The 23,879-nt window shown below is 46.3% G+C and overlaps 2 protein-coding genes across 2 annotated transcripts in view; both read left to right on the forward strand.

Annotated features, from left to right (window-relative positions):
* LOC101162348 (uncharacterized) overlaps positions 1–17,043 on the forward strand; it is a 44,241-nt gene extending 27,198 nt beyond the window's left edge. Inside the window, exon 4 of the mRNA XM_078936552.1 lies at positions 15,522–17,043. Within this exon, the coding sequence (XP_078792678.1) occupies positions 15,522–15,557 (36 nt within the window). The 3' untranslated portion in view covers positions 15,558–17,043. The remainder of the gene's footprint in view (positions 1–15,521) is intronic.
* Positions 17,044–18,282: 1,239 nt separating this feature from the next.
* On the forward strand, positions 18,283–23,710 carry LOC110016656 (ribonuclease inhibitor-like). The gene is made up of 3 exons (XM_020710170.3): positions 18,283–21,663; positions 22,693–22,866; positions 23,183–23,710. The coding sequence occupies exons 1-3, from the start codon at positions 21,521–21,523 to the stop codon at positions 23,199–23,201; spliced, it is 336 nt and encodes a 111-aa protein (XP_020565829.1). The 5' UTR covers positions 18,283–21,520; the 3' UTR covers positions 23,202–23,710.
* Positions 23,711–23,879: the final 169 nt, after the last annotated feature.

A 23,879-nucleotide genomic window follows, 5' to 3' on the forward strand; every position in this document is an offset into this window, starting at 1 on the left:
GTGTCATGTCATGGAGGGGTCCAACGCACTCTTAATTTAATCAAACGCCGATTTTTTTGGCCGTCCATGGAGAAGGATGTTCGGGAATATGTGGCCGCCTGTTCCACCTGCGCCCGTTCCAAATCGGCGAACTCTCCGCCCCCTGGACTCCTTCATCCACTACCCACTCCCAGCCGTCCCTGGTCACATATAGCCTTGGACTTCATCACCGGACTACCTCCTTCTCAGGGTAACACTGTAATACTCACCGTCATAGATCGGTTCACCAAAATGGCTCACTTTATCCCGCTCACCCAGTTACCCTCAGCCACCGAAACTGCCCAAGTCCTAGTCAATCAGGTGTTCCGACATCATGGCATTCCCTCGGACATTGTATCTGACCGTGGCCCTCAGTTCATTTCCCAAGTGTGGAAGGCGTTCTGTTCCGCCTTGGGGGCCACGGTCAGCCTCTCCTCTGGATATCACCCCCAGTCCAACGGTCAAGCAGAGAGGGCCAACCAGGAACTGGAGGCAGCTCTACGCTGTCTGGCGGCACAGAACGATAAGGACTGGTCCCAGTATATCGTTTGGATAGAGTATGCCCACAATACTCATATATCCTCTGCCACTGGGGTGTCACCTTTTGAAGCCGCCCTTGGGTACTCACCACCTCTGTTTCCGTCCCAGGAACTAGATTTGGCGGTGCCGTCGGTCCAGGAACATCTCCAGCGTTGTCAGCGCGTCTGGCGCCAGACCACAGAAGCTCTCCTCCGCACCAAGGAGAGCAACTGTCGCATCGCCAATCGCAACAGGGTGGTGGGTCCCGAGTACCAGCCTGGGCAGAAGGTTTGGCTCTCCGCCCGCAATATTCCTATTCAAGCTCACTCCCGCAAGTTGGCTCCCCGGTTCATTGGACCTTATACCATTGAGAAAGTCATCAATCCTACCTGTGTCCGTCTACGCCTCCCTCGAGCTCTCAAGGTACACCCCTCATTTCACATCTCGTAGATTAAACCCGTTCAGGACAGTCCTCTGTGCCCGCCGTCCGCTTCCCCACCACCCGCCCGGGTCATCGACGGCGCCCCCGCCTATACTGTGAGCCGGATTCTGGACGTCCGTCGTCGGGGTCGCGGGCACCAGTTCCTGGTTGACTGGGAGGGTTACGGTCCTGAGGAGCGGTCTTGGATCTCGCGCTCTCTCATCCTGGACCCGTCCCTCATCGAGGATTTCTTCCGGCTCCATCCTGATCGCCGTCCTGGACCGCCTGGAAGCGGTCGTTGAGGGGGGGGTACTGTCACGGTGCCTCTGTCAGGTTCCTCCCCCCTCCCCTCTCTGCTTGGCCTAATTCTCCGCAGCTGCCGCCACTCATCTCATCAGACTGCCTGACCTTCATAAGGAGCTCCAGGACCATCATTCAACGCGAGTTTGTTGCCCCTAATGGTGCATGTTCAAGCCTCAAGTGAAAACTTGTTTAAACTAGCCTCGGCCCCTCGTCTCATGTTTTCTGTCCTGTTCCAGGAATACCCACATCCACGAGTGAGCGGTCAAGCGGACGAGTCAAGCGAACTCCCAACCACACTCACCGTCTGCAGTGGAACGCTGTTGGAATTTCCCGGCTCCTCTCAAGTCTCGGTCTGGTTCCTCAAGCGGTGCCTCCTGCCCTCGTCCGGTCTCGGATCCACGCTCTCCCTCCAGCCACGTCGCCTCCCTGCCATACCAAGACTCCGTCACCAGCCGTATCAATAAACCCTATTCTTACCATAACTCACCTCCTGTCATCCTTCTGGGTTCCAGCAAATTGGTCTGCCTAAGCTTAGCCTGCCATGACAGTTTGTTTAGAAAAAGAATTACTGAAGTAATGTTTTGATAGACTATTGCTTTATATATTTCTTCTTTATAAATATAATTTGCCCCTACAATTTGCATTAGCATAAAACACATGGCAGTGTAAAAAGAAAAGGAAAAAAAGAAATAATGAAGCATTTTCAACACATTACTCACAAAAATATGTTTTAAACTTACAGTTACCTTCACTGTTGGGTGGTATTGTTGTCGGTTTGGTCCTAGATTTGCGGGTAAAAATGAGTTTGCATAATTTGGGCGGTTTTAGGGTCGGTTCGGTGGATTTTTTCCCCTCTTGAATATATAATAGCGGACTATGTTAGGCCCTGTGGCTGTTGAAGTTCTATGTACTGAAGCTCCGTGAACGGCAGAGACGCTGAATTGGACTGGGCTCTGTCATTTAACCTATTGTTGGGGGAAGAAACACCCTGCCCCGCATCTAAGAAATTGTTCTTTAAAGCTTGAAACCGCAGCCGCGTGTGGGAGGAGCTACCAACTAAAGTAAAAGTCTGATCGCTGAATGGAGCGGTAATCATGTGTCCATGTTTGAGTTCATAAAATCATTCCAGAGAAAGTCTCTGCTTCAACTCCCGCAGTGAAAGCTGCGTCTAAATCTGACGCCCGTGTTTCCATCTCTCTGACAGAGTTTGAAGCCAAAGCCCCTCCCCTGCCTCTCTACCTGTTCACCTATTCACATCCTCTGCAGCTGAGAGTTGTTTTCCCCCGCACCCCTCCAGTGTTTCCTACACAGAGAGGGCTGGAAATCTGTGACTCTATCTGGCAACACTGGTGGCTTCACAGATTCGTCTGGGATGTCTTCAACATAGCTGCTTTAAAGCGGTAAAAAGACGGAAGTACGTCATCATTAGTTGAAAAAAAAAAAAACGCCTTTCTTTGATTTTCCCAGAAAGACGTGCGCTCAAACGTGCAATGAACAACAGACTTTATCATTTCGGCTACGTGCTTGTTTTACAGCGGCCCCTCTCCTGGTAAGTAACAATGTTTGTAGATTTTCATTACAAACTTTGAAAAGTTATACATTTTGAAATAACTGAAATTATTGCAGTTTGAAGTAGCAGACATGCTCTTTAGTCACGTCAAACATGTCAAAGCGGCTTGAAATCACGAGGTTAGCTTCTTTATAATGTTTGATCAGTTTAAATATTAATATATCATTCTTCAAATATTAAAAAAAGGTAAATTAACGTGCAGGGTTTAATAAAAAGCTGAGTGACTGGTCATGCCGACATCATTGATCAAAGGTTGTGAAAACAGTAATCATTAAAGGATGTAAGTCACTCAATGTGGATGTATGTTTTTGCCAGACTTCTTTGGAAACATTATAAATGTATCCAGGGCTCTACATTTAAAACACTGTCTTACCTGCCAAAGGAAGAGAAATTCCAATTGTTGCGTGCGGCTGAGGCGCTCCAGATTAATGCATTCGTTCACCGTGGGGGTAGTCGTGCTGCATTCAAGTGCGCTGGTATTTGCAGACTTGCTTGCCCTGACCTACTCAACAAAAACACAAACTCGGGGTGTATTTAGTATTAATGGTAAATATTTCGTCTGTTTTACATCTTTTCCTGACATTATATTAAAACAAGTTCATGTTTGGAACAATAGTTAAAAGAAAAAGAAAAAAAAGGGTTAAATCGTTAATAATCTATCATGTTTATGAATGAGGATGATTGATTGGTTTCAAGCATTGCAGTCAAATCAATAAAGAATTCACAGAGATTTATCAAACTCATTACAGAAATGATTAAATAACTAAAATATAATTTTTACTTTATCAAAGTCGTTATGCTTTTTATGTTCATTTGAGCTTGTATTGTGATTTTTCTTTTAGTTACAAGCCCTGAAGAAGTCCTCCAAAGTTACCAAACTCTGCTAAAGGAATTTCGACGGACAAAAAGCTCGACCCTCACATGTCGTCAGTGTAATATAGACAAAAATACAATACATGTGACTGCAATTATTACAGAAATAACTTTGGCTGGAAAAGGTGAGGATCTGGGGCCATTTCCTGTTTTCACGGTGGGTGAAAAGCTCATGAGTTTTGCAAAGGAGAGAAAATCATTCCTGGAACAACGCAAAACTCTGGAAGAAATGATAAATAATATGAAAAATAATCTGTTCTTTGGAATGCTCCTTTTTATTGTTTTGTTGAGAACTTCTAAACAAATTTCATTGTGATGACACTTTGTATGCTGCAGAAGTGAATCATATTAAAGATTGTTGTTTTCACTGCTGTCTTGTTTCTCTTTAAATTTGCCTCATGTTACAAGAAGTAATCAGGCCAGAGTACGTTAGTTGCATTGTCTTTGCATTGTTTCGTTGTACTTAAGGGGTAAGTACCAAGTAATATTCAAGTGAACATACCCAGTATTTAGTACTGAAACAACCATGTAGTTGAGTGGAAATAGGGCTGACTTTCTTTTACAGTCCAGTTTCATTGTACTTAAGGGGTAGTTTCTGTAGTAAATTCATGGTAAATACCATGAAACATACAATGAGTGCAGACTTAAAATCAAGGTACTTTATTTGTACTTACCTTGTTCTTACATGTGGTAAGTACCACAAAAGACACCTTTGTACAACATGTAAATACCCAGTAAGTATATTATAAATACCCAGTATGTACCACATAAATACACAGCAAGTACCATGTAAGTACGGAGTAGACACAAAAAAGTATCATGTAATGCCCTGTAAGTACCCAGTTAATTCCATAAGAATTATCATGTAAATGTGACAGACAGGGCTGTGGGTGTTGGTTTGTCCATCATGGTGTTCCATTGGTTAATAATCATAGCCAGCAACTGACACCCTTGTTTTTATCCATTTTTAAACAGTTTTGTGCTCATTTTAGTATCTTGGTGGTTGGACCTGGCTGAAGGTGGCTGCCTCCTCTTTTTATCCTTATGGTAGCTGGTGGGTGCCATACATAGTGTTGTGTAAGGGGGACCCCCCTGTTTTCGGCCCATAAATTAGCGGTGACCTGCTCAGGTGCACCTCTTCTGTTTTGTATTTTCTTCTAATCACTGTTTGGGTTGTAGTGTTTTTGTGTGCATTTGGGCCCTGAGCAAGTCCTCCTGGTGAGGGTTTCGGATCGGAGATCTCCCTTGGTGGTGTTGGTGGCTACCCACCGGTGCAGTGGGGCTGAGGCGATCCTGGAGGCAGCCACCCTCAAGCAGTGTTGGATTGTGGTCCAACTGTCTGAGTTTATTTTAACCTTCTCTTTTATGGAAATTGTGTCAAGTTTTTAATAAATTGTATATTTTTAACCTCTATGAAATCCAGTCTCTATTTGGGGTGCAAATGTAAGAGGGCTTCGGTCACAAAGTGGCGTTGTCGGCAGGATCAGATTCCTCTACTGAATTTAAGACTTGGATCTGGATTTTTTTTTAAATGTCTTTTTAGTTTGTTTGTTTTAAAAGCAAAACAGCAGTGGGCACACCGTGGGACTTGAATAACGAGGGTGCTACATTGCCAGCCCAGCACTTCAGAGAGACTCCATCTCAGCAATGGCAGATGAAGTGAAGCAGTTAAGAGACCAGGTTCGGCAGCTTCAGGAGGCCAATGATCGCCTGCTACAGCAGCAAGGTTCAGCCGGCCCAGCTAATCCCAGAGACTTTGTGGACCCACCAAGCCCGGCTTTGTTGGACAGATTGATGTACCTCCCTAGGGAGCGAAAGTGTCCGGTGTTCCGAGGGCGTGTGGGGGTGGGTATCGATCACTGGGTGGAGGAAGTTCAAGCTTGTGTACATACTAGACGCCTAGGTGCTCTTGATAAAGCGTTTTTCATCTTTGACCATTTAGATGGTGAGGCTAAAGAGGAGATACGATATAGGCCGAGATGTGAGTGGGAAGACCCAGAAAAGATTATCAATATTCTGAAGGAGCTGTATGGGTGTTCAAGTTCTTATGTAGCCTTGCTGGAGAGATTTTTCTCCAGAACACAACAGGAGGGTGAATCCCTCCAAGAGTATTCTCATGCCCTGCTCTCAGTCATGGACAAGATTAAGCAGACCTCCCCTGAGTCTGTGCCTCAATCAGACAAACTCTTGCGCGATTAGTTTATTGAACATGTCCTGGATCCAGACCTTCGTAGGGAGTTAAAAAGGCTGGTGCGTTTAACCCCGCAAATGTCTATGTGGGAGGCACGGACTACAGCAATTCAGTGGGAACGTGAAGGTAGACCAGGGGAGGATCGTCGTGGTGGCCTTTATCCAGTCCCTTCTATTTGTGCTATGCAAGGTTCAAATGTGAAGCCTGGCGCCCCTCCTCCCTCAGTTGGTGTCATTAGCCCTGAACTGGTGGAGTTGCGTGCTCTAATCTTAAAGCAACAAGAGCAGATTTATAAGCTGACTGATGCTATGGCTACATTACAGAGAGCACCGCGGCAAACTCGGCCAAACCGTGCAGCCATCATTTGTAGGCGATGCAGGCAAGTGGGTCATTATGCAAAAGAATGTGATAATGAACGCGATCGCACTCGGAGCCCTTCCACCATATCCCCCCAACAGGCGGATAGTGGTCTTAATTCCCAGGTTGTGGGAAACTAGTTCCCTCCAGCATGCTGAGCCACACGTTGGAAGGGGACCTCACTGGCTCCAACAGTGAGAATTCAGTTGACCCTAACTTGACCTCCATTGTTGCACAGTGCCCTAAGGTAGCTGTTAGAGTGGGAGGGGTAATTGTGAACTGTCTGTTAGACACAGGTTCAATGGTGTCTACAATGGTGGAGATCTTTTTCTTAGAGCATTTTAAGGATGACCTTCAGCACTGTCATCGGTTGCACCTACGCGCGGCCAATGGTTTGGACATTCCCTACACAGGCTACGCAGAGTTCACGGTTGAGGTGCTGGGAAAAGTAATTCCTCAGCGAGGGTGGCTAGTGGTCAAAGATCCCCCAGGCCAGCCTCGTCCTGCGGTGCCTGGTGTTTTAGGGATGAATGTAATCAATCAGTGCTATGATGTGCTATTTGGTCAGCATGGCCCTTCTTTGTTTGATCTCCCACCCCTAGTGCATGCTTCACCTCCATGGCAACAGCCGCTACAGTATTGTCATCAATCCCGGCGTCATCCAGTCAGAACAGGCCTGGCCAAGGTCAGAGGCCGCAGACCTATTCTAATACCGGGAGGTACAGTTAAGTTGGTAGCAGCCACTTGCGCACCACACTTTGGCAATGTCTCGTCTGTTCTGCTGGAGCCAGCTAGTAGCCCGTTACCGGATGGCCTTTTGGTTTCACCTTGTTTGGTTCGGGTAGAGAATGGCACGGCCTTTATTCCAGTTGTGAATGTAGCGCTCACGCAGACAAAACTGTACCCCCGCAGCATTGTGGGTAATCTAGTCCAAGCCAAAGTTCAAGGGCTCCCTTCAGGGATTTGTGAGATTCCAGAGGAGTCTGGGATTACAGCCTCTATCAAGGTCCACGCGGGTCACCTTAGTAGTGTTGGCCAACAGTTACAGAACATTGATCTGTCTGAGCTATCGGAGACCGAACAGGAACAAGTTATGACATTTATGTTGAGGCATGAGTACGTTTTCTCTGCGTCTGAAAGTGATCTCGGCTCTACTAACCTGATTTCACATGAAATTCCTTTGCTCGATGACAAGCCTGTTAGACAGCGGTATAGGCGGTTGCCCCCCTCTGATTATGAGGCGGTGAAGGCCCACTTGAGACAGCTGTTGGATAGTCAGGTTATCAGGGAAAGTAGTAGCCCCTATGCCTCTCCTATTGTGCTGGTGCGAAAGAAGGATGGTTCCCTCCGAATGTGCGTCGATTACCGGCAGCTTAACCGCAAGACTAGGAAAGATGCCTTCCCTCTTCCCCGCATTGAGGAGTCTTTGGATGCCCTTTGTGGGGCCAAATGGTTTTTCACGCTCGACCTGGCTAGCGGCTATAACCAAGTGTCGGTGAATGAGAGAGATCGCCCAAAGACTGCTTTCTGCACACCATTTGGGCTATTTGAGTTCAACCGGATGCCCTTTGGTTTGTGCAACGCGTCAGCTACTTTTCAGCGGTTGATGGAGAGGATGTTTGGGGCAGAACATTGTCAATCCCTCCTACTATATCTGGATGATATTATTGTGTTCTCTTCCAGTGTGGAGGACCACTTAAATCGTCTGGATCGGGTGCTGAGTCGACTGCACAGAGAAGGACTAAAAGTTAAGCTGGAAAAGTGTTGTTTTTTCAGGAAGGAGGTCAATTACCTTGGCCATCTGGTCTCCCGTGAAGGGGTATCTACGGATCCATCCAAGGTGTCAGCTGTGGCCAATTGGCCACACCCCACAACTGTCTCCGAGCTTCGGTCCTTCCTTGGATTTACCAGTTATTACAGGCGGTTCGTGGAGGGGTTTTCAAAGCTGGCTGTGCCATTACATCGCCTGGTTGCTGGATTGGCAGGCAGAAAAGGAAAAGAACCACCCCTGGAGAGCCACTGGAGCAATGCATGTGAGGCAGCTTTCAATGAGCTTAGGAGGAGACTGGTGAGTGCACCCACTCTGGCATTTGCCAATTTTAACCACCCGTTTATTTTGGAAGTGGATGCAAGCCTTGCAGGCATTGGAGCAGTTTTGTCTCAAGAGCAGGATGGCAGGGTTAGACCCATCGCCTATGTCAGTCGAAGCCTCAGCCCAGCAGAGAAAAACTATAGTTCCATGAAACTAGAGTTTCTTGGAATGAAATGGGCTATGACTGAAAAGTTTCGGGAGTATTTCTGGGGCCAACATTGTACTGTGTGGACTGATAACAATCCATTAAGTCATTTGGAAACAGCCAAGCTGGGGGCAACTGAGCATCGTTGGGTGGCTGAGCTGTCGGCATTCAGCTAAGATATAAGATTTCGACCAGGGCGGGCTAATACAAATGCAGATGCATTATCCAGGCAGCCACCCACAGCACTGACAAGCATGAGCACTGGGTCAACGTTGGAAGGAGTAGCCATCCCGGTTGCTATACATCAAGCTGTTCCACAGGAGCCGCAGGTTACCCGGTCTGCCGTCTCTGCTTTTCCCTCGTATACTGTAAATGATCTCAAATTGTTACAGGAAGCAGACCCAACTATTGGTGCCTTTCTTCAATTCTGGAAGGCACAGAAAGCCCCAAGTTCCAGTGCTCAGGACAAACTGTCAGGACCGGTTCGAGTACTGTTACGGCAGTGGGACAAGATCACAAGTAAGGGTGTGTCAGGAATGATCACAGGGCTGGACCCAGGTGCAGAGATTTAGTGGTTTTAATTTCTTGTACAGGCTTAAACAATAGCTCTGGAAATAACCAAACAACCTGGCACAGGACAAAGGGAGACAGACTATTTAAGACATGAGGGAGGGAACACAGATGGAACCAATCAGAGGAAATTACACAGTCACACCTGTGGGGAACAGACAAGAGCAGGAAGGAACATGGCCTGAAATGAGAGGAGTGTTAGTGTTTCAAAATAAAACAGGAAGTGCAACACGAGACAACACAGATGACAGACAGACCAGAAGTGCACAACTCAGGACAAATGATAAGAACGACAAGACATGACAGGGTGGTTTGATCTTTCGCAAGGTAAAGCGGCCAGATGGAGGGGAGGAGATCCTACAACTGCTGTTGCCTATGTGCCTCAAAGAAGAAGTCCTGCAGCAGCTGCATGACCATGGCCACCAGGGGATTGAACGCACCACTGAGCTAGTAAGGCAGATATGTTACTGGCCAGGAATGAGCGATGATATTAAACAATGGTGCAAAGACTGTACGCGATGTATCCTGGCAAAGACCTCTCAGCCCAAACTCAGTGCACCCATGGGGCATTTGTTGGCTTCCCGCCCAAACCAAATATTAGCAGTGGACTTTACCCTTCTGGAGCCAGCTACTGATGGGAGAGAGCATGTCTTAAAAATGACAGGTGTGTTTCCAAAAATTCGAACAGGCGGTGCCTACCAGAGACCAGAAAGCCGCAACGGTGGCCAGCGCCCTTGTTCGGGAGTGGTTTTTCTGTTTTGGTGTTCCCGCTCGCCTCCACTCCGACCAAGGACGCAGCTTTGAAAATGCTGTTGTCGGTCAGCTGTGTAACCTGTACGGAGTGCAGAAATCCCGGACTACACCATGCTACCCCCAGGGAAATGGGCAGTGTGAGCGGTTCAATCGGACAATGCATGACCTGTTGCAGTCACTGCCAGCAGAGAGGAAAAGACACTGGCCAGAATACCTGCCTCAATTGGTGTTCTGTTACAATACCACTATTCATCAGTCAACAAGTGAGTCACCGTACTACTTGATGTTTGGCCAAGAACCTCAACTGCCGGTCGATTTCCTTCTGGGCAGGATTGAAGAGCCAGAACAGGGGCAAGTGACTGACTGGGTGCGAGAATATCAGCGCCGCCTTGCAGTGGCCTTCCATGGCGCCAGGGAACGTCTACAGGCAGCTGCCCTAAAACGCAAAGACCGGCATGACCGCCAAACCCTCTGTGATCCATTGGCAGAGGGGCAGCTAGTGTACCTGAAAAACTGCACCATGCGCGGTCGCACCAAGATTCAAGATGCCTGGGCCCCTGCACCAGATGGAGTTGTGCACTCAGTTGCACCCATTCAAGATCTGGGTAGGATTCGTCAAGTCCACCGAACCATGATGAAGGCAGCCAATGTGGATCAGGCCTCAGAGCTGCATCACATGTTGGAAGTGCCTCAGGTAACCAGAATGCAGTCTAGTGGTGAGGAGGACGACCAGGGTGCATGGGTCATGCTTGACCCCAGAGGAGGCCAACATAAACCATCCTATGCACAAACCCGCCTTCAAGGTGACCTTGCGGACAATGTTACAACGCAGGAAGAGTGCGTCCCTGCTACAGAACCTTTCCAAGCTCCTGTGTTACCCACCTGGTCTGACGCAGAAGGTCCGAGGAGGTCTACACGCGCCACAGCTGGACGACATAGAAACCTGCATCACCTCCCAGCATCAGTGTTACATCAGGCAGATGGGGCTACGAACTCCCAGGTAGCTGAGCTAGAGGGTTGCATTACTGCCATTTTTTGACCATGGTGTTAAGTAAGTAGATTTGTTTTTTGTTTTGTTTTTTTAACTGTGGGGCACGGATACAAAAAGGGGGGGGGGGGGGTAAAATGTGACAGACAGGGCTGTGGGTGGTAGTTTGTCCCTCATGGTGTACCATAGGTTAACATTCATGGCCAGCACCTGTCTGTTGAGCTGTGATTGGCTCACAAGGCTGATAAATAGCAGCTGTGGGAGTTCCATCTAGAGGCTGGTTTCCTGTTTTGGCTTTGGTGGGTGAGCTTGACATGTGGACCTTTTTTACTAAAGCTTTTAATCATTTGAGTCATTTTACTAAAGTTTTTAAGCATTTGAGTTTGCAAAATTTTTAAATTCTATTTATATTAACAGGTGGTGGCATGAGTTCTGACCCTGGGGCATGAGAGGTAATATAAGGCTTTGTAAAAATGTGTTTGTCCCAGGGAGACCTAACTTATTTTTCTTTTTCCAGCAGAGTTGCCACTGCTGTTTTGCTTATAGTGTTTTTAGTCATTGTTTTTAATGTTTTAACCAACCTTGACACCCTTGTTTTTATCCATTTTTAAACTGTTTTGTGCTCATTTTAGTATCTTGGTGGTTGGACCTGGCTGAAGGTGGCTGCCTCCTCTTTTTATCCTTATGGTAGCTGGTGGGTGCCATACATAGTGTTGTGTAAGGGGGACCCCCCTGTTTTCGGCCCATAAATTAGTGGTGACCTGCTCAGGTGCACCTCTTCTGTTTTGTATTTTCTTTTAATCACTGTTTGGGTTGTGGTGTGTTTTTGTGTGCATTTGGGCCCTGAGCAAGTCCTCCTGGTGAGAGTTGGATCAGAGATCTCCCTTGGTGGTGTTGGTGGCTACCCACCGGTGCAGTGGGGCTGAGGCGATCCTGGAGGCCCTCAAGCGGCTGCTTCCAGGATCAACTTGGAGCAGAGTGCTCCCCCTACAGGTGGAAGTAGGGCACTTTAAAGGTGTTCCTGAGGAGGAAAGACTGTGAGGTCTGTGAGCTGCAAGTGGTGGAGGATGAATTTCATTTTTTGTTTTATTGTCCTTTGTATGAAAAACACAGACTTTGTATGTATGAGGTAATAGAAAAGAAATGTCCTGATTTGTTTTGTTTATCTGAAGATACAATTTTTCGCTGGATTTTTGAAAATGAAATTTTTTGTTTGGCAATTTTTGTGGCAAATGTATGGACAATAAGAATGGACACCTTGTAGTCTGTTAGACTCTGATTGGGTGGGTTTTTGTTTTTTTTTGTGATGGTGATGTTTCTATATTTTTTTTGTGTTTTGTCTTCCAGTGTCATAGAAGCCCATGTGGCTGGGCACATTAGTGCATGACTCTGAAATAAAACCAAACTCAAACTCTGTTTTTGTGCTGGTCTTTCCAGCTGTGGTTGTTCCTTTTTGACAGTGCTGGTTTGTCAAATCCAGATTTCTGGGATGGTCCAGTCTGGTTGAGGCTCTTTGAAAGGGATTTAATTTGAATGGAAATGGTTTGCGTGTAGTCTGGTTCTGGTTTTCTTGGGATTTCTGGTTTAACTGTGACAGTGAGAGTCATTGAACACTGATTTAATGCAAATGCTTGTTGGTAGATTTGTTCACAGGAAGTAGCGGTCTGGAATGGCTTGGATCGTTTTGAAACAAGATGTAAAAATTTTTTTCTAGCTTTAAAAACGGAGTCACTGCTTACGTTTTGGTAAGTCAAACCATTTTATGAAATGTTCCATAATGCGATGAAGGATCACTGATGATCACCTGTGATTTTCATGTGATTTGAAATGATCATTTCGGGAACAATGCGATTATTTAGTTTCATGATAGTATGCAGATAATTTTGATACTTAATCTGTCATGATAGAATGATTTCTGGAGTAATGTCATGTCTTCTTACATAACTAATATGTACTTCATCTTTATGATATTGTTATTGATTTTTATGAATTTTTATTATCTGCACTTGTGATGGTAAACTATAAATTACTGATCTAAATGGAAGAACCGGATAATTCTGGAAAAATAACAAGTTTAGTAATGGGGATGGGATTATATATGTTCACTTCTTCCACTTCTAAATAATTAATGAATTTCCTTAATATTGAAGGGTTTAAATATGTTGTGTACTGTATTTATTAGTGCTAATATGTCTATTTATTATTAAGAGTCATTATAACTGTATTTATTTGGATGGATGGATGGATATTTTCCAGTCAATTCCTGACTAACTATCCAAAGTTTGATATGTATCCATAACTTTTCTTCAGGTAACCAAATTATTTGTCATCTAATTAGTGACACTCATGAAAGGATAAAAGAGATTCCCACTGTCCTACCAGAACACAAACAAACATCTGGATCACTGTCTCCTGTTTCTTCTGCACATTTAGACCCTCTATGAAGAAGACGAAACAGCAAAGAGTGAGGGAGGGGGGATGTGGAGTGACCTTTGACCTTAGAGAGAAGTGAAAGAAGAAGCTTTGAAAGTGAAGATGAAGATGAAGCTCTTTGATTCTGTCTGCAGAGATGATCTGTGGCTGCAATCACAGACTTTCATGCACACGCTCACACACGTGCACGTTAAATCCAGCGTGTGCGTGAAGGATGACGGCGCTCTAACAGAGAGCTTTGAGGAGGAGAGAGGCAGGGCTGTCCTCTGAGCGAAGCCCTCAGAATGCATGACAACGCTCTGTCAGGAAGATGTGAGGCCACGCCCACTGAGGAGGAGTCTGTTCCACAGCAGGAGGACCTGCAGGTTCCAACAGGAACCCTGTGAGAAACAGAATCTGCAGCTGAAACAGCATCAACACTGAAATGTTGCTCTGTCATCTCCTCTGTGAGGACCCTCCTCTTCACCACAGATGAAGCTCCTCCATTTGTTCTCCAACCTCCTGCAGGTTCTGATCTGCTTCTTTCTGATTGGTCAGTACCTTCAGACCCAAAAATCTCTGCATTCTTCCTAGAACTGCTGGATCTGAAGCTTCCTTCAGTTTCTTCTTCACTTCCTGTCAGAGCCGCACTCCCACTGCATCAGGATGAAGAGGATCCCTCCTCATCTTCATCCTTTTTTTCATGGATCCAGAGTCTGCAGGACAATCCACAAACATCTTGCAGGCTCTGAGAGGCAGATCACCTCCAAGAAGACTTCTACATCAACCTGTCATTCACTCTGAAGCCCCGCCCCTTCCATCACATCTGCTGTGTTCAGAAATTAGAGATGACTCCTGATCAAACCCTGAGAGCCCACAGCATTCTGGGAGATCATCCACAACTTCAACTCAGAAGAAATGATTGGATCAGAGTTTTTGTGAATTCACTTTTTCTCAGTTCAGAAAAATGAGAGAAAAGTTTGAAACTAGAACCTGTTTGGATCCAGAACATGTTTGGATCCAGAACCGAGACGAGGAGCGATTTGGAGACTAGAGAGGAAAGATCAAAATGAAGCCTCATCTTATCTGCATCTTCCTCGCAAACTTATAAGAACTCATCTATGTGATATGTATATTATAGATTATTTAATGAGCATATTGTTATGTTCATACTGAACACACAATATCAACACAACATGAGGAAGTGATCTTTTCTTAAAGCAAAGCATAAGAGAAAGAAGCAGAATCACTGATCTGAGCTGCAGCTGCTTCACACGGTGAGAGGAGACGATTCTTCAGATCTTTAGGAAAATCTACTTTGTTTGTTTGTTGAACTTTGTCTTCGGGAACTTGACTGTTTGTCTCTGAATGTTTAGAGAAGATCTTCTTTCTCTGCAAACTCTCATCACTCTGCTGTGTAACCCTTGTGCTATCCTAGGCACTTTAACATTGGGAGTTGGGTCATCTAGACCCACTAGACAGTGCTCTGAACCTTTTTTCTTCAATGATTTGTGATCTTCACTGGTGTCCATGGATTACATGAAATCTTTCCACCTTTATCCACATTTGTCATGGTTGGAATAACACATCAGTGTAAGGGTGGGGTCATCTAAGATAGCACAAGGGTTAACAGGATCCAGTCAGAACTGGAGTATAAAGCTGCTTCACTTACAGCAGCAGCAGTCACATTAATTAAAAAGTGTTGATTTGGAGACAGCGCTAATGCTATGATGCTAATAATGCTATGCTAATAAGTTGTGCCGTATGTCACCTAAATATAAACACAGACCAGTTTAGATTTGGACAGTATTTTCATGGACTGGACTTATTGATGTAGCGGATAAATATTACAAAATTAATTAATAAGACATAAAAAAAAACACTATTTTCTAAATATAACAGAACAGTGTGCACTGACGACACAGGAACAGCTCGTTAGCACAGCATCATACCATTAGAGTCTAACAACAGCGCCGTCTGTGTATTTCTCTCTAACACAATGGATGATTTTCTGTGTTAAAGGTAATTAACAGAGTTCTGTCTAATTTAGCCTTGCTGTTGGAAAATTATTCAATGTCTCTTTCGAGTGTTTTTTTGTTCTATAATTCAAATGAAAATTTATTTTCCATCTGTCAGTTTAATCTGCATTTCTGCCATGCCTTTTGAAAAATGTATTTAGAAATTAATAATCATGATGATAAATGTTATTTCAATTCCTCATCTGTTTTAACTTCTTTTTAAATTTCAAATTTGTTGTACTTAAATTGTATTTTTTTATTTTCTATCAACACTTTTCTGTCTGATTGCAGGTTGAAGGACTGCAGTTTGTCAGAGATCAGCTGTGAAGCTCTGGTCTCAGCTCTGAAGAAAAACCCGTCCAATCTGAAAGATCTGGACCTGATCGGGAACGACTTGCAGGATTCAGGAGTTCTTCATCTGTGTGGTTTTCTGGAGAGTCCAGACTGCAGACTCTGAGGTCAGACTCCATGATCAGTTGTGTTCAGATCAATATGATGAAAGTTGTCTTGACCCACCGTGAGCAGAAATGTCCAGATTCTGATCTGCAGCAGCATCTTCCTACAGCTGCTTGTTCTCTTCAAAGATCTGCAGAAGAACTTCTTCTTTTCTTCCTGCAGCTGCTTGTTTCAAAGCTGTCTGCTGACATTTGTGCTCCACAAAGTTCTGCTTACAGCCATCAGCTCTTCTTTGTGTCTTTGCTCCAACAGACTCCTTTAAAGTGCGAGCAGAAGAAGCAGCCGTGCACACTCACATGCACTCCGAGTCCTGCTAAAGGTTCCTAACAGTTTTCATTAATCAGCAACTTTGTTTTCCTGAATCTTTATCCTCTGTAAAATATCTGCAGGGGGGTTTAACTTTCTTTATTCAATCGGATTCATTAAAGTTTGATCGAGATTTTCTTATTGAAGTTTTTTTTTTTAACCCATGATTCAAAGTGATAATTACTGTGATAATTTAGTGATAATACAATTCTCAATTAACGAGCTGTTTTAGCTCGTGCTGGTTTGCGGCGCCTTCCGTCCGTGAGACCAGGGTTCAAATCTGTGCTGCTCCCTGTTCCCTTCTCTACTTCTATGCCAGTCCCAAGCCCGGTTGCTTTGAGAGGGTTGCGTCAGGAAGGGCATCCGGCGTAAAACATTGCCAAGTTTACCAAGCGACTCGTTCGCTGTGGCGACCCCTGATGGGAAAAGCCGAAAGAGAAAGGAAGGACAATTCTCAATTAACAATTCACTTTGCAATGTGATTTGAAAATGCATTTTACAATATACGATTCAAGATGAAGAAATACAAATTAATCTGACATTTTTTAAATCAATGCTTAAAAAACCAGCAATGCTTAAAAAAATTCAATATTAATCGGCACAAAAATCATAAAAACCATGACTCATTTACTGACAAGGAGCACAACAATAAACTCCAACAACTACAACAAGACTATGCCGCACATTACATGTTCACAAAAAAGGCTAAATTCAGTGAAGCTGTGACAGAAACTAGCTATGTTGGGGTTTTGGAAATGGCCCAGCGTAGCAAGTCCTTCAGTGACGGAGAATTTGTAAAAGAATATATGCTGAAAGTAGCTAAAATTGTTTGTCCAGAGCACAAGAAAATGTTTGAAGAAATAAGTCTGTCATGTGAGACAATTACTAGATGAGTAGAGTCCAACAGCAACTAGAAAAACATCTGGAGGGCCTGAAGAGGAGAGCTTTCTCTACGGCATTGGACGAGAGCACAGACATCACTGACATAGCACAGCTCTCAGATTTTATCCGAGCAGTCACAGAAAACGTTGAAATAAGTTGGGAGTTTGGCTGCGGGGTCTGGGGTGGGGTGGGGGGCTTGTCGGCCCTGTCCTGTGGGGGGGCGTTCTGGGGGGGAGGGGGGGCCCACTATTGGTACAGGGCGGAGGGGCTGACGGGTCGGGGTCTCCGCTGAGGCAATCGGTGGTTGCCCCGGCCGGTTGGCTGCCTCAGTCCCGTCAAGACCTGACCAGAGCTCTTCTAGGGCCGGCGTTTGGGGGTGGGGGCCTGGGCTTGCTCCGGGGGGGGGGAGACGCTTTCTGGCTCCTCTCTCTCTGTGTGGGGTGGGTGGTGCCACTGCCAAGTAGCTCCCCCCCAAGGCGCATCGCAGGCTGGACCCCCCACCCCCTCACTCTAATATGAGGTTATATGAGGAAGGGGGTAAGTTGGGGACAGCTCACTCCATATTGTTGCCGTATGGAGTGGGCCCCCCCTCTTTCGGTTTTATTTGCACCTTAGACATGTAGGGTCCTTGGTAGGGGGGGTCCTTGGACATCACTGCCACCAAGCAGCAGATGTCCTCCTAGCACCCTACCCGCCAATTTTAACCGCACCTTAGACATTTAGGGCCCCTTGGTGGGGAGGGTGAGGGGACATCACTGTGAGTAATCAGGAGATGTCCCCTTAGTGCCCTACTCGTCAATTTTAACTGCAACCCCCTTAGTACACACACCCCTCCCCCTTCAATATATACATTCCAACATAAACACACACATGCACACACACACCCTCTCAAACACACATACACGCACACACATTTTGCAAGGAAGGTGGGACCTGGGTCCATCTGTCCCCTACCCCTTCCCTGGTGGGGGGTGCGGGCCCCTTGGCGACGGCGGCCGTGTCCCCTGGGTGCCGGCTTCCTGGGCCCGGCGGTGCTCTCTCCGCGCTGTGGGGGGGTTCACATTACACCTGAGCCGGGGGTGTTCGTGTCCCTGGGGGGTGGGTCCTGGTCCTTGCCCCTGAGCGCTGGGCCCCGCCAAACTTCCAACAGTGGCCGAGCCTGGTCGGGACATATTTACAACACACCTTGTGGGCCCCCTTTTTTCCCCGGGGTTCCCCCCTCCTGGGCGGGGGCGGCGGGCCCCTGCCTTGCTCCTCCCTGGACCAACCGTGGGCCAAGTGGGTGGCTGCCTGGAGCGCGGAGAGGGTCTCCCTTGGGGGGTCCTGGCTCGTACCTGGGGTTGGGGCGGGGGGATGCCCGGAACTCCTGGGTGGTGGTGGGGTGCTCGTCTGGGGCTGTGGGCGTCCTTCTCCGGTGGGGCCCTGCGTTGGGCTCTCCCGGCGCGGCAGGGGGCTGCTTTCCTGGTTGGGCTGGGGCGGCGCTCTCTTTCCCTCCGCGCCTCCCTGCTCTCTGGCTCTAGGGGCCTCGCAGAGGTCCTGCTGCCCCTGGCCTGGGTGGCGGTCTTTGTCGCCCGGGGGGCGGTTGTTCCCTGCCGTTCCCGTGTGGCGTTGGGGGGATTCCAGCTGCCACTGCTGCTGCGGCGGGGGTCTGGGTGTGGGGGTGGCTGAGCGCTCCTCCTCCTTCTTTTCACATTCCACCATCCATTTTAGAAGAACATAAACACTCACCTGAGCACAGGTGTTAGCTCACCTTTGCACTAACAGTTTCCCTGATTGAATGACTGAAATATTTCACACTAGTTGGTTTTAAGGCATAAGTATGCGTATGTGAACACTATCTGTTTTGTGTACATGTTGACATGTGGACATTTTTGCAGCTAGCAGGTATGTTGATAACATTTCAGTGTGTGTGTGGACAGGCCCCGCCCTTTTTGTACTACATTTTAACCTTGCCGTAATGATAAACAACCAGTAAACCTGTCTGCTCTATGCTGCTTCATGGTCTTACCCCCCCCCCCCCCCTATCACCCCCCCTCTCTCTAACATCCCTCTCTTCTTCCCTTCTTTCCTTTTCCGTCCGGTCCAACACCCGAAATTTTCAAACATGGTTGAAATTAATAAAGTTTGGCCTCAATTACTGTTGCGCAAAGCATCTGACTGATCACGTGATATGGATTGAACAGCTGAGCGTGCTGCGTCATTTATTTAATGGCGACGCACGCACTTCATTCAGGAAAAGCACCGGCGAGACACAAGCCTTGTCAGTCCATGCATAAAGCTTGTTTCGTACCTGTGTGCAATTGAGTGGTCCATATTAATTTGTTGAAGAGGCAGCCGGTAAGAAAAGACTTAATCCAAGCGCTAAAATTGCGCGATCACTTGTTTCCTTGTTTGTTTGGTGTGTTGTGGGACCGGAGTGTGCGCTCCGCAAATGTTTGTGTGTACTTCAGGTACCAGTGGGAATTTTCCGCATTAAGGATTAGATGTTTATTTCGTCGGTGTGCTTTGTAACTTTTGTAAATTTACACTGGGAAGTTCTTTATGAATGTGAATTTTTGCTAAATAATGAGATTTTAAAGTAATTTTTGAATAAATTTGGAATTAATACATGAACTTAAATAAGAATGTTATTAAAGTAAATGAGTAATGTTGCTAATTAACTGAGGCTCTTTAAATTGCATAAATGTTTGTTGTTAATGTGTATGTTGAATTTTGTAATATTTATTACTGTTATTGTGTGTGTTTAAGGTTTTTACCTATTGATTGCTGCCAGATCAAATGGAAATAAATTAAAGTTTGGAAATTGATCTCAAGTGGCAGTCTGAGTAAATCGATCTTCAACGTTGGACACTCAGCCCTTTTCAAGTGTGGGAAAAGTACACAAAAAAGTATAAACACTTGACAATTACAAAAGGGGTTTATCCAGACATACCTTTGGTTTGTCTGAAGATTAATAACCCCTCTTGTTAAAGTAAAATATGTCCAACACAAGAGGCCTTCAGCTCTCATCTGCCTGCCTAGCTGTTGGACAGGACAAGTTAAAAAAAATAATAATAAAAAAAAGACATAAGTGAGGAGCTGCTAAGTATGGAGTCCTGACTGAATTTACTGAGTTCCTGGACCTACAGCTGCATCACTGCTCCTGAACACACTTTTCTGTCTGATTGCAGGTTGTGTTTCTGCAGATTGTCAGAGATCAGCTGTGAAGCTCTGGGGCCTCATTTATAAACGTTGCGTACGCACAAAAGAAGGCGTACGCCACTCTCTACGCAATAGTTCAGATTTATAAAAAGCAAACTTGACGGGAAAATGTGCGGTCCTCCACGCAAGCTCTGACCCAGGCGTACGCACAAAAACGGGTGAAATGAGAAATGGCGACACCGTCGGCAGATGGAAGAAACACGTGAAAGTGACAGTGTGTGCCAAATCGTGCTGGCATGTGCTGTGCTACACAATGTGGCACAGCTTAAAAACGTGCCTCTACCCCCTGGCGCTGATTGCTGTGTTGGCCCCGACCCTGAACCCCATCCCCACGCATTTGAGCCATTTGCTGCTGCTGTGCGCCAGCGTTTGGAAGTGATGCGTCGCTTATAAAGAAAAAGAGGTGTGGAAAATATTATTTATTTAAGAATTCCCTCATCGTGCAGTTTATTTCAGTCAGGGCGATCTTGATTTAGCCCAACTCCTTGGCCACCTCTCTGATTGAACTACTGACTTCCCTCTGCATTTCAAGGACTGCATCGGTGAGGACACGTCCACTGCTGGAGGGTTGAGAGCCGCGTGCCGTGGAGACGCTGGGGCCAGACGGCTGCTCAGCTGCAGCATCGTAACCACTGGCCCCGCTGGAACACCCAGCAACTAAAATAAAATTGTTCTATATTAATAATCTGTAATTGTGTAGCCTGCATACATGTGACTTGACTGCATTCATTTTAATTATTTCTCTTACCTGTGTCACCCTGACCCTGGCGCGTCGGCGTCCCCTCCGTCTCAGTCAGGTGACTGAGGCGGAGGAGGACGCCGATAAGGGGGACTTAATAGGGATTCCCCAATAATAGCGGCCAGTTTCTCATCAAGAGGGGTCAGCTCCGGTCCCCCCCCCCCACCCCCCCACGTGGCGGACACACTCTGCCGATGCAGCGCTAGACGTTTTTTTGCCTCTACTTTGATGTCCGATCATTTCTTTCATTTCTTTTTTATTTCGGCCACGTCCGAGGTTGTGAGGCTACAGCATTTACGGCGTCTGCCACCGTTTGCCGCTCACGTGCCTTTTTGGCATTAGTAATGCCCACACTGTGCCCTCCAAACAACACTTTTCTCCTCTTTTCCACCTCGCCAACGATAACTTCTACTTCACATTGAATGAAGTTACGTTTTTTTGATTTCCTCTATGTGTTTGTCATGATTTAGCAAGCCATGAATATTAATTTGTGGGCGTTTCACGGACTATTTATGGGCAACTATGGGCGTGTCATGTAGCCGCAAAAGCTGCGCTGCATTTAGAATCGGTTGTGATTTATAAAGGGAAAGATGCGTAGGATGTGCGTGCGCACGGTTTAATAAATCCGAATATTTCTGTGCATACGCACGTCCTATGTTTCATCCGTACGCCACTTCTGACGCAAATCCTACGCAAAGTTTTATAAATGAGGCCCCTGGTCTCAGCTCTGAAGAAAAACCCGTCCAACCTGACAGAATTGGACCTGAGTTTCAACAACTTGCAGGATTCAGGAGTTCTTCATCTGTGTGGTTTTCTGGAGAGTCCAGACTGCAGACTGCAGACTCTGAGGTCAGACTCCATGTTTCAGTTGTGTTCAGATCAATATGATGACAAAGTTGTGTTGATCCACAGTGAGCAGAAATGTCAAGATTCTGATTCGCAGCATCTTCCAGCAGCTGCTTGTTCTCTTCAGAGATCTGCAGAACAACTTCTTCTTTTCTTCCTGCAGCTGCTTGTTTCAAAGCTGTCTGCTGACTGCAAGCTGAACAAAGTTCTGCTTGCAGCCATCAGCTCTTTGTGTCTTTGCTCCAACAGACTCCTTTAAAACAAGTGCAGAAGAAGCAGCCGTGCACGCTCACACGCACTTTGAGTCCTGCTGTGTTTCAGCAAATGCAGCTGAGAGTCCAGCGGCTGATGTTTGTGAGCAGACAGTGACAGAGTCATGCTGCAGCTGGATGCTGCTCTGACAGACACGTCTTCCACAAACATCCTCACCTTTTCATCCACAAACATCATCACATCATCCATCAAAGCTCCCAGCAGCTTCTGACTCTTCATTCAGAGCTGAAGTCATGGATCAGGGATCAATGTCCAACATTTGCTGCTGACTCTTCCTCATCACTTCCTTCTTCTCTCTGCTTTGATCTGTTGGACCTGAAAGTCTCTGCTTGAAGGACTGCAGCAGAGAAAGACTGGAAGATCATCTCCTGAAAACTGGGATGAAGACTTTCCAGCATCATGCTACTGAAATTCTCCCATGATTCAGTGCTGTTTGGAGAAGAGCTGAGCAGAAAGAGGAAGTGGACCTTTTCTGTTGTTGCTGCAGAAACATCAGTTGGTTTGGATGCAGCCACAGGCTGATGTTTGACTTTCACACATCTGGACTTCTTTCCTGAAGCAGCTGCATGTTGTCCTGAATGTTCCTGAATGTTCTTCTTCTCTGCTTCTGCTGGACTCTTCTGATCTGCTGCTGTTGCTTCATATCTTTGGACTTTTTCTTAACTTTCTGATCTTCTTCAGCTCTGAACTCTTTAGAAGAAGTGAAGGATGAAAAACACAAACTTTGTCTTTAAACTAAACTCTTTGTTCTGGATTCAGGCTGAAGAACTGCAGTTTGTTAGAAACCAGCTGTGTTGCTCTGGTCTCAGCTCTGAAGTCCAACCCGTCCCACCTGAAAGAACTATACCTGAGAGACAACAACCTTCACTATTCGGAAGTTCAGCAGCTCCAGGATCTGGTGGAGAGTCCAAACTCCAAACTGCAGACTCTGAGGTCAGTAGAGGGTTTTAGTCAGTCCAGCTGTTTCCAGATGTTTGGTCCTAAAGTTAGTCTGAGAGCAAAGATGCAGAGTTTCCTGTGAAGCTGCAGCTTCTCAGTGAAGCTCTGAGGAGAATGATGACAGGCTTCAGGACAACAGTCAGCCAATCAGAGCAGCAGAAGCTCCAACAGGTGAAGATGACAGGAAGCTGCTGCTCTGAACAGGACTGAAGCTCCTGCTGCTCTTTCTGCTGCTGTGCTGCATCACTGACTGACAGACCAGGATCAGGAGACACTCTTTCATCTCTGTCTCTCTACATTCGCTCTGCAGGTGGTTCCTGTGTAATTGATGTTCCTCCTGGAGGAGCAGCAGCAGAGATGTTGTGACTGGACGGTGTTCCTGGGAGGTGGAGAGCAGAGTGATGGAGGAATCAGAGGAAGTGGAGATGAGTGTCAGAGCTGCAGCATGAACTGATCTGAGATCAGCCCCGCTGTCTCTCTCAGCATCAAGTGGACAGTTATTGTGCTGCAGCTCCCCCGGTGGACTGATGGAGAACTGCACTTCCTCTTCTCATTCTAACTTGGAGTGTTGATCTGAAACATGGGTTGGATTCAGATAAAGCCTGTATTCTCCAGAGGACATGAATGAACAGAGTGGATGTGAGGAATGACAGCCTCTGGATGTAGAGAATCACTTTGATGCAGCTGCTGCAACAACACCAACTGCATTGAAACAGGAGGGAGAAGGGAGACACCTGCTGGCTGTTTGCGGAACTTAGTGTCAAAAGGCTTCAAACTGAAAGCTGTCAGTAAAATTCCTGCAGCCTGTTTGGATTTAATAAATGCTCTTTTGAATCAACTCTGTGTTTTCTATTGATTTTTGTCTTCATTCTTTGACTCACAAACAGACTTGAATCTTTAGCCTTCCTCCTCATCCTGTTCCAGCTTTTCTAATCTTCTTGTGTTTGGTTCCTTCTCAGTAGAAATGGGTTGGAAAAGAGCTTTGGAATGTTCAGGTGGTGCTAATG

Source organism: Oryzias latipes, chromosome 2, assembly GCF_053564925.1.
Source record: "Oryzias latipes strain Hd-rR chromosome 2, Olatipes_Hd-rR_3.1".
NCBI classification, from domain to species: Eukaryota; Metazoa; Chordata; class Actinopteri; order Beloniformes; family Adrianichthyidae; genus Oryzias; species Oryzias latipes.